Source organism: Rana temporaria, chromosome 3 (assembly GCF_905171775.1).
Source record: "Rana temporaria chromosome 3, aRanTem1.1, whole genome shotgun sequence".
Classification (NCBI taxonomy): domain Eukaryota; kingdom Metazoa; phylum Chordata; class Amphibia; order Anura; family Ranidae; genus Rana; species Rana temporaria.
In genome coordinates this window covers 450609519-450620878 of record NC_053491.1, presented here as the reverse complement: position 1 = coordinate 450620878, position 11360 = coordinate 450609519, and the positions used below count along the sequence as shown (strand labels likewise).

Below are 11360 nucleotides of genomic sequence, written 5' to 3'. Positions count from 1 at the left end.
AAAAGAAATAAATATGTAAAAAAAAAAAAGAAATAATTTTTTTTTGTAACGCCCCTGTCCCCGGTAGCTCGCGCGCAGAAGCGAATGCACACGCAAGTCCCACCGACATATGTAAACGCAGTTTAAACCACATATGTAAGGTATCGCCACGTGCGTTAGAGTGCCAGCAACAATTCTAGCACTAGATCTCCTCTGTAAATCTAAACTGGTAACCTGTAAAAAATTTCAAAGCGTTGCCTATGGAGATTTTTAAGTACCGAAGTTTGGCGCCATTCCATGAGTGTGCGCAATTTTAAAGCGTGACATGTTAGGTATCTATTTACTCGGTGTAACATCATATTTCATATTTTACAAAAAAATTGGGCTAACTTTACTGTTTTGTTATTTTTTTAATTCATGAAACAATTTTTTCCAAAAAAAAGGCGTTTGAAAAATGATTGCGCAAATAGCGTGCAAGATAAAATGTTTCAATGACCGTCGTTTTATTCCCTAGGGTGTCTGCTAAAAAAACATATATAATGTTTGGGGGTTCTGCGTAATTTTCTAGCAAAAAAATTATGATTTGTACATGTAGGAGAGAAGTGCCAGAATAGGCCTGGTATGGATGTGTGTATAACAGCCCTGTATGGAAGTGGTTAAGGACACTGATGTGGCTTCTTTCCTGTGTGAATACTCATGTGTCGAGTAAGATGAGATATAAATGAGAAGGACTTGTTACATTCTGAACATCTGAAAGGCTTCTCTCCTGTGTGAATCCTGTGATGTTTCACAAGATTTGCTTTAGTGCTAAAATATTTATTGCATTCAGAGCATTGATGTGGCTTCTCTCCTGTGTGAATCCTCTGATGTGTATAAAGACTGTATATTACAGAAAAGCACTTGTTACATTCTGAACATCTGAAAGGCTTCTCTCCTGTGTGAATCCTCTGATGACTTGTGAGGTTTGCTTTGTTGTTGAAATATTTATCACATTCAGTACACTGATACGGCTTCACTCCTGTGTGAATCATCTTGTGTTGAGTCAATGAATTTTGTTGTGAAAATTTTTGATCACATTCAGAGCATTGATGTGGCTTCTCTCCTGTGTGAATCCTCAGATGTTTCACAAGGTTGGCTTTATTGCTAAAATATTTATTGCATTCAGAGCATTGATGTGGCTTCTCTCCTGTGTGAATCCTCTGATGTGCATAAAGACTGGATATTTCTGAGAAGCACTTGTTACATTCTGAACATCTGAAAGGCTTCTCTCCTGTGTGAACCCTCTGATGTGCATAAAGCCTGGATATTTCTGAGAAGCACTTGTTACATTCTGAACATCTGAAAGGCTTCTCTCCTGTGTGAATCCTGTGATGTTTCACAAGATTTGCTTTAGTGCTAAAATATTTATTGCATTCAGAGCATTGATGTGGCTTCTCTCCTGTGTGAATCCTCTTATGTGTATAAAGACTGGATATTACGGAGAAGCACTTGTTACATTCTGAACATCTGAAAGGCTTCTCTCCTGTGTGAATCCTCAGATGATTTGTGAGATTTGTTTTTTTGTAAAAATATTTGTCACATTCAGTACACTGGTATGGCTTAACTCCTGTGTGAATCATCTTGTGTGCAGTCAATGAACTTTCGTGTGAAAACTTTTGATCACATTTAGAACAATGGTATGGCTTCTCTCCTGTGTGAATCCTCAGATGTTGAATAAGATGATCCTTTCGTAAGAAGCTCTTGTCACATTCTGAACACATAAATGGCCTTTCCCCTGTGTGAGTCTTCTGATGCAGAATAAGATGTTCCTTTCGTGAAAAGCTCTTGTCACATTCTGAACACATAAATGGCTTTTCCTCTGTGTGAATCCTCTGATGACAAATGAAATTAGATTTTGTTTTAAAAGATCTGTCGCACTCAGTGCAAGAAAATGGCTTTTCACCTGCTCCATCCATTATACTTTGCTGTAAAGCCCTTTCACAATTTCTTCTCTTTCAGCCACCTGAAATAAATATTTATATAAATAAATTAAATGCTAGTAGAAATTTTGTAACATTTGAAAGCAGGTGTTCTGACAAAATGTCAAACCCGGCAGAATATCGAACCACTTCACTTCCTGTGACGTGGAATCAGCTGTTGCAGAAAACCACATGCACTGCGCATGGGCACTACGTCATCTGCGCATGCACAGTTCATCATCGCTGATGTCAGGACACTGCATGTCAAATTCGTCAACTGATGGCCATCTTGCTACACCCATTTGGCCGCACTGAGCCTGCAGTCAGAAGGTGGCCGTGGACATGTTTTTACACCCAAGTCTTGCATTCCACACTTATTTTTAACAGTAAACTCAGCTTATATGCTGAAAAACAGTTTTTAAAAGTCTGTGACACTGTTTTGATGTCAAATTTTAAAAGCAGCGGAAATCCTGCAGATCTCAGAGGTTTGCTGATCTGACAGAACACAGCTGCTTTTAAAATTCAACATGAAAAGAGTGATTTGAAAATACAGTATCAGGCTCAGTTTAGTGCTAAAAATAAGTATGAAATGCAAGACTTGGGTGGGTGTAAAAAGATGTCCGCTGCTGCCTTCTGCAGGGTATAGCAATATGGCAGTCAGTCGACAAATTTGACATGCAGTGTCCTGACGTCAGCGATGACACACTGTGCATGCGCATATAATGTGGTGCGTATGTGCAGTGCGTGTGGTTTTCTGCAACAGCTGAATCCACATCACAGGAAGTGATGTGGTTCAATATTCTGCCGGTTTTGACATTTTGTCAGACCACGGACATTCACAGTGTTGGGAAATGTGCAATTTCAGAAATATAGTTGGTTTCATGTTGAGTAGCTAATAAAAAATAGAAAGTGTATTTTGCTATCCACTTTTCTTTAAAAAAAAAAAGGTAGGATACAACCCAATGTAATCTGCATGCTGTTGCTTATTATTAAAATATAGGCTGCAGTTTGGAGACTCCTGTAGCTCATAGACTTTTTGCTGCTCAAAGTAGCAGAGAATGTTGCAAAACTTGACTTTGACAGGCCCCTTTCACACTTGGCAAATTTGAAATCAATGACAGAATTGCTTTGATTCTTCCTGCGATCACAAATTGTGCAGCAATTGCTGCAAAACACACAACGTGCATTTAGATGCCATTCATTCATAATGGCAACCCAAAAGCAGTGTGATTTTTCCATGACTGTCACTCAACAGAATTGTGTGGCACTGGTTTATATATTTTCCCTTTGGTGAGCTTGCAGTGCACAGGGAAGTTGAGCATGGGAGATGTGGAAAATCTTATAGGAGTAAAAAAATAAAAAAAATGATGATGTAATGATATGTAAACATAATATATGTAAACATTTTTAAGGCTCTGTTCACATATAGGAATCTTAAGTTATGGGTGGAATTGCAGCGATTCTGCCCACGATTTCAAAACGCCCTGCTAAAATGTCAAATCGCACATCAGCCTGACACCTAAAAACACGGGGCTATTCTGCCTAGATTGTCACACTGCAATTGCTCAAAAAAATCATACCATGCGTTTCACCCAAAAAAAAAATCAGGACGTTTTTTCAAGGCAACACGTGTGGCGAGATTTGGTTTGCGCGATTGCAGTGCAATTTGGAGTGCAAGAATTGTGGCAGAATTGTTTTTGGGTGCTATTGAAATGAATGGCACCTGAACGAGCTGATGTGTGATTTGACATTTTACCAGTAAAAGACAGAATCACTTTTAAAGCACTCTGTCTAACGCATAGATGTATCTATGGGAATGCTCCCCATTATCTATGCGAAAAAATAAAAGCTCATAATCCCAATCGCGTTCTGCGATCCACCTATAAAAATCTCCTCCAGATACCGAAAGCCAACTACAAGTCCAAAGGAGAAAGGAGATTCGCAGGCCAAGGGCCTAGACCAGGGATATGCAATTAGCGGACCTCCAGCTGCTGCAGAACTACAATTCCCATGAGGCATAGCAAGACTCTGACAACCACAAGCATTAAACCCAGAGGCAGAGGCATGATGGGACTTGTAGTTTTGCAACAGCTGGAGGTCCGCTAATTGCATATCCCTGGCCTAGACTATCGCTTTACCAACCAGCATTCGGTTGGAGGAGAACCACTTGGCGTTCAGGAGAAAGATCAAGACTCATCTCTTTTTATACCAAAGGAGACAGGAACAACAAGTGCCCAGAGGCGATTAAGTTTGCATGTGTTGCGCTATATAAGTTTTTATTCATTCAACGGTGCGGTTTGAAAATGCAAGCAGAATCGCAGTAATTCCGCCCCCCTCAAAATGCCTATATGTGAACTATAGGTTAAAGGGAGCCTAAGTCTAATAAAAAAAATAAGTGCACTTAAATATCAACATCTGTCATAATTACGAATGAGCTGGGTTTAGAGGGAAAACAAAATGAGGGAATGTAAATGTAAAATCCATGGTTTGCACATCATTAGCATTTATAAGAGACGATACTGTGATTGTAATATCAATGACAGAGGAAGAGGGTATACAAATACTTGCAGACATTTGTTAGGTGCCAACATTTACAACACAGGTGTATGTATTATATAAAATCACTATTAACCTCCCTGGCAGTATGATTCTGTCTGGAATTACGTACCAAAAACAGTACAATTATTTTGCAAGGAAATTTGGCGTTTTATACTGTAGGCCTGCAATTCTTAGGAATAACTCATTTAAATCTGACCAAACAAGAGTCTAGTAGGCATCCCGGGTATGAATTTTTTTAAAAAAACAAAATTATAAATTATAATATAATAAATCATTATAAATAATTATAACAAATAATAATATAATTATAAAAAAAATATTCAATAATGTAATCAACTCAAAATCACTGAAATTTGCTCAGTTGCAGAATTGTCGCTGTCATTACTTTTATTTTTTATGAGGAATTTCCCCACAAATCGCTATCGCTCAATTCTGCAAGTGATTAAAATGTATTATCGCTGTTTTCTAGCTGCTCTAAAACCATTTTTGACATAAAGGGACACTTTTGGTTGCTATGGACAATCTACAGTTTGCAGTCAGAAAGAACAGTTTTTATTATATAAAAGAACACGTAGGACACTGGGCAGACCACTAGGGACAAGGGGGGTGTATTTTTTACATCTATAAGATTAAAGTATATTGTATGTAATGTGTTTGTTTACATTTTTGAATTTGGCGCCGTTCTCCGCCCCCATGCGTCGTTACGTCGCAGGGAACGGAGATCGGCGGCACACGGGGACACTGTGATTCGAGCGAGGACCCGCTCGCTCACACAGCGGGGATGCATCGCAGGATCCAGGGACAAGGTAAGTAAACCATGCCTGTGGATGCTGCGAAAGGTAAGCCATGCCGCTGCACGCTCTGCACATCTACCCCGAGCGTGACTCGGGGATACCGATCCTAGCATGGAAAAACCACCCCGAGTCACGCTCGGGGATACCGCTAAGGAGTTTAATACACACACTTGAATTTACAAATCAGACATTTTTAAAACCAATGACAACTGGATAAATATGATACATTTGTACCCTAAAACAAACGCATGTAATGCTTTAGCCACTTGACCACCGGGCCTATTTTGGCACTTCTCTCCTTCATGTAAAAATCTCAATTTTTTTGCTAGAAAATTTATCCGAACCCCCAAACATTTTATATATTTTTTTAGCAGACATCCTAGGGAATAAAATGGCAGTCATTGCAACTTTTTTTCTCGCACGGTATTTGCGCAATAATTTTTCAAACACCTTTTTTTGGGAAAAAAAACGGTTTCATGAATTAAAAAAATAACAAAACAGTAAAGTTAGCCCAATTTTTTTGTATAATGTGAAAGATGATGTTACGCCGAGCAAATAGATACCTATCATGTCATGCTGTAAAATTGCGCACACTCATGGAATGGCGCCAAACTTTGGTACTTCAAAATCTCCACAGGCAACGCTTTAATTTTTTTACAGATTACTATTTTCGAGTTACAGAGTAGGCTAGAATTGTTGCTTACGCTCTAACGCACGCGATGATACCTCACATGTGGGGTTTGAACGGCGTTTACATATGTAGGCGGGACTTGCGTGCGTGTTCGCTTCTGCACGTGAGATACCGGGGATAGGGGTGTTTTAAAAAAAAACGTTTTCATTTTATTTTTATTTTACTTAATTTTTATATTTTTACACTTTTATTTTTTATTTTTATTTTTTTGGATCACTTTTATTCCTATTACAAGGAATGTAAACATCCCTTGTAATAGGAATCAGTGTGACAGGTCCTCTTTATGGAGAGATGTGGGGTCAATAAGACCCCACATCTCTCCTCCAGGCTTACAAGCATGAAATCGGTGAAAAAACATTCACCGATCTCACACCCACAGCCGCGATTGCGGCTTTGTTTACTTCTGGGTACCGGGCGTGAAGTCATAACGTCGCGCCCGGTCTTCCGACACTCATAGAGATGACTGTGACTGTCTGGTCACCAGTCATCTCTATGGTTCTGCAGTGAGCGCCGGCCGATTCGCTCTCCGGGCCCCCGATGGCACGGGAGAGCCCGGAGAAACACCGGATGGCGGCGGGAGGGGGGCATCCCCTCCCGCTGCCTATAAGAACGATCAAGCTGCGGAACCGCCGCTTTGATTGTTCTTATGGTGCAGAGAATCGGCGGCTGAAGACGGTAATATCTGAATGATGCCTGTAGCTGCAGGCATCATTCAGATATCACTGCTCAAAGAGAGGACGTATATTCTCGTACTGCGGTGGGCAAGTGGTTAAATTAAAGTTTCATCTGTAATTTTCCTGTTTATGAATGGTCAGCATTTGTGTTTTAACATGTTTTGCTCTTGTCCTTCATCAGCAAACCACTTATGAATGAATGCAAACCATTCCAACCGCCTTCTTGGATAAACCAGAGAGCTCAAGGGTCCAACCCAAGGGGAACCCCAAATGAATTGGTGGATCCCATGTGCCCCACCCAAAGGGAAGCACAGAGTGGACCACTGACGGAGACAATAAGGAGTTGTGTAACTTCAAAACAGGGGGGTAGAACCAAGATCACACAGGGGCACTCAAAGATGTCTATCAAATGCCAAAACCCATGGAATTTTGTTAGCATTTGGTGTCATGCATGAGTTTCCCCTGACTTCAACCTATATTTTTTTTCCATTTTGTATAGCGTAGATAATGCTAGAACCCTTATCATTTTTATCTGGTCTGATTTCCATAAGGTATATTTACTTACATACTTTTCAATCACTTCCTGTAGTAAAAATACAACAAGAAGTAGAGGCCAGATCCACGTACAGCGGGCTTAACTTAAATATTGGGATTTAAGTTACAGCGCCGCAAAATTTCTACCTAAGTGCCCGATCCACAAAGCACTTACCTAGAAATTTTCAGCGGTGTAACTTAAATCCGTCCGGCGCAAGGCGGGCTCAATCTAATGGGGCGAGTCCCATTTAAATTAGGCGCGCTCCCGCGCCGGACGTACTGCTCATGCTCCCAACGCGATTTTCCCAACGTGCTTTGCGCGAAGTTACGTTGCGCCGAGTTTTGTGAATCGCGCCGGGTAAAAAAAGTTGTGTCGGGAAAAAAAAGAGATGCGGCGGGAAAAAAATAAAAATAAAAAAATTGAGAGTGTCGCGGGAAAGAAGGGTATACTTTTACAAGGTGTACTAACTTTACACTTTGTAAAAGCAGCCCTATCTTTGCGTTTGCAAACTAACAACTTACAGAGACTTCACGAAGGGAAACCGCTTTGTGGATCTCCGTAAGTGCTAATTTGCATACCCGAAGCGGAATTTCAACGAGAAATGCCCCCAGCGGCGGCCGCGGAACTGCATCCTAAGATCCGACAGTGTCAAACTATTACACCTGCCGGATCTTAGGAATATCTATGCGTAACTGATTCTCTGAATCAGCTGCATAATTAGAAACAGGGATACGACGGCGTATCAGCAGATACGCCTGCGTATCCCTTTTGAGGATCTGGCCCTAAGATCATATATCTTCAAAGTGAGAGGAAATTCTCTCTTATCACTTATCACTTTCACTTTCACCGTCAGCTGTCCCCATTGGAAGATTTCCACTGACCTACTGTTCTAATATTAACCATACATTTCTGGATTTCCCATCATTTCCTATTCTTTTGACAATGTCTTTCAGGACAAGTAAAAAGGGCAAAGCTCTTTAGTTTGGTCATTCACAGCGATAAAAAAATGAATAGGGGGTTCTACCATTCCACACTATATAACATTAAAATAGATGTTTTGGCTTTAGATATAATTGAAAATTCTGTTTGTATAAAACAAAATAAATACATAAAAATCTCTATTCACAGACAGTTAAATAAACAAATTGCACTTCATGTATTTAATTATATAAATTATCTACATTAAAAAAATATGAGCTTACGATGAACTTGGACAATTTTTTGGAAATGCAATACACAGTATTTTTCAGTATAAAAAACATTTTTTTTGATTAATATATCTTTCCTTAGGTTTTGAAAGATGGGACTTAATGGTTAGGAAAATACATTATTAAATATAAAAATGTAATACTGTATGATAATAAAACACCCAGATGAAAATGACAAAGACTATTCAATTTGATAAAAAATTATAATGCCTCGTACACACGACCAGTTTTCCCCTCGGAAAACTGCCATGACTGCTTTTGGCTGGGAAAACTGGGCGTGTGAATGTTCCATGGCAGTTTTCCCGACAGGAAAACTGCAGCAAATCACGGCGGGAAAAAAGAGAACACTCTTTTTTCCTACCACGATTCCCGGCTGTCTTTTTCCCGGCAGTTTTGCTATGGGAAACACTGAGGTGGAGCATACACACAGCCGGGATTCCCGGCCAAAGCTCTCATCACAGTTTTTCCGACGGGAAAACCTCTGGTGTGCACAGGGGGAAAGTTACCGAGCAGGTTCTTGGTTCCCCCCCGGGATTCCTAGCGGACTTTTTACCGCTGGGAATCCAAGTCGTGTGTACAGGACTTAAGAACAAAAAAATTTAAGTGGGAAATTCTATATGTTACCTAGTATGGTATAATATTGGGATCCTTCAGCTGCTCCTTGTTCTCCTTATCTGCCAGTAATCTTTCTACCTGTCCGAGTTCTGCTTCACCTTATATTCACTTCACCCCCATTCACTAACATGAGGCAGCTTTGGATTGGCTACAATTATCTATTCAGATAAGAACAAAGTAAGGTGTGTTTCCAATTGCTTAAAGGTCCACTTGCCTTATTATTTGTTATTACAACAAACAGATAACAAGTTCATTAACATTTGAAGGTTTGGAGGGAAGACAATAGCATGGAATCTAAATGTGAAATCCATGGTTTACATTTACAGTAGCATTTATTTAGTTCATGTGCATAAAGTAACTGGGATTTACAGGGGAAAAGCTTCTAGTGACACACTGGACACCAAACACAGAGCCGTAGAGCCTAAAGCCATAGTAAACTGCACTAGTTTAAAAAAAAAGTGCAAGAAGGAGACATCCTAGCACATTATGAAATACTTACCTTGCAAAGAAGCCCTCCAGCGGCGTGCTGTCATCACTGACAGGGCTTTCATTTAAACCTGGTCTTCCTTCCAGGTTCACGTACTCTGGCTGTATGAGTAGCCAAGCTGTGATGACATCACTCACACACATGCACCCTTGGTTCTGGCAGCAAGCTCTGAAGGTCTGGAACAGTATTCCAGACCTTCAGAGTGCATGCACCAAACATGTCACCAGCTGCATGAAGGTGAACAGTGCCCATTTAGGAGATATTCATTTTACCTACAGGTAAACTTTATTATAGGCTTACCTGTATGTAAAAATCACAAAGCGGTCTTTACTACCACCTTAAAAGGTACACCTTGTACAGTGCAATTTGTACAACACAGTATCATATTACACATCAATCAGAACACTTTTATAAATCCTGTCGGCTTTTTTTTTGCTTTCTGTAGCTGAAGAGGGTGAATTGATAATAGCAAGGGGGGGGGGGGCAGCAAAATGCATCTTTGCCTATGTACGATTTTGTTGTGGAAATATCTTTGTTGTTTTTAGACTCTTCCACCATGGAAATAAGGGCAAATAATTCCTGTCACCCATGATATTGCACCACCCGAACCTGTGACTATTCACTGAATGGTGTTCTCAGAATGAAAAAGAAAAAAAATCGTTCTCCCATTTAGCAGTTGCGATCTCCCTGGAAGGCTCTGGTGGTCAGCAGCTCTTAGACCCTGTCCGTATTACCAGTGCCTAAAGCAGACAGCATTAAAACACTGATATGGTTCTACGTTTCTACACTATTCAACATTAAGAGAAATGCCTAAGATATATTTCAAATTTCAGTTGTGTACTTAGTGACAGGGATGGAGGTATGGCCTTACCCAGCCTTTCATCAATTAAAGTCCCAATTCTAATTCCTCTCTGTTTTATAATAACCCAGTTGTGTACTTTGTTATGTCCAATTTAATGTTAACAAAAATGGAAGCTCATTTGTGTTTAAAGTGGTTCTAAAGGCTGAAGGTTACTTTTCTTTAATGTATTCTCCCCCTCCAGCCCACCCAATCTTGATCCAGCAATGTGCGCAAGAGCAGTGGCTCTCTCCCTCCTCAAAAGCTCAGAGACAGCAGCGGTAACCATTGGCTCCTGCTGCTGTCAAATCACAGTCGATGGGGAGGTAGTGTGGGGCTGGGTTGAGCAGGGCTCCTTGTTCCCATCTTAGGCACATGTCTGCAAGGGTGCCCCAATAGGATGGGGTTTGCAATGGTAAGCACTTGGTGGGGGGTAAGAGCCAGGAGCACTAGCAGGGGAGAAGGGACCTGATAAGAGGAGGATCTGGGCTGCTCTGAGCAAAAACATTGCACAGAGCATGTCATTATAACATGCTTGTTATTTAAAATAAAATAAAGGTTTACAATCACTTTAATGCTTTATAAGTATCTGCATTAAAAAATTATGGCTTGCAATGAACGGGTAGGTACATTTTCGAGGGGTAATATATTTTATGTATAGTAAAAAAATTATATTTTGGGTACCAAACTGTACATTTTCTTAGGTTTTTAAAACTGGGACATAATGATTAAAGGAATATATTAATACATTTAATCAGCTAATACAGCATGAAAATACAATACCCCACCACTTAGTTACAAATAAAACAAATTATTCAGCCTGATAAAAATGTATGAAAACCAGAAAAAGTTTTAATGAAAAGTAATTTATCTTACCTGGTATGATGTAGTATTGTGATCCTTCAGCTGCTTCTTGATGTCTTTGATGATAAACCTTCTACTTGGCTGAGCTCTGCTTCACCTTATATTCATTCCACCCCCATTCACTAACATGAGACGACTTTGGATTGGCTGTAGGGAAT

General features: G+C 40.0%; 1 protein-coding gene across 1 annotated transcript in view; it reads right to left on the bottom strand.

Annotated features, from left to right (window-relative positions):
- Nucleotides 1-635: 635 nt before the first annotated feature.
- Nucleotides 636-11360, bottom strand: part of LOC120930562 (zinc finger protein 260-like) — a 45458-nt gene continuing 34733 nt past the window's right edge. The window contains exon 2 of the mRNA XM_040341737.1: nucleotides 636-1887. Within this exon, the coding sequence (XP_040197671.1) occupies nucleotides 636-1887 (1252 nt within the window). The remainder of the gene's footprint in view (nucleotides 1888-11360) is intronic.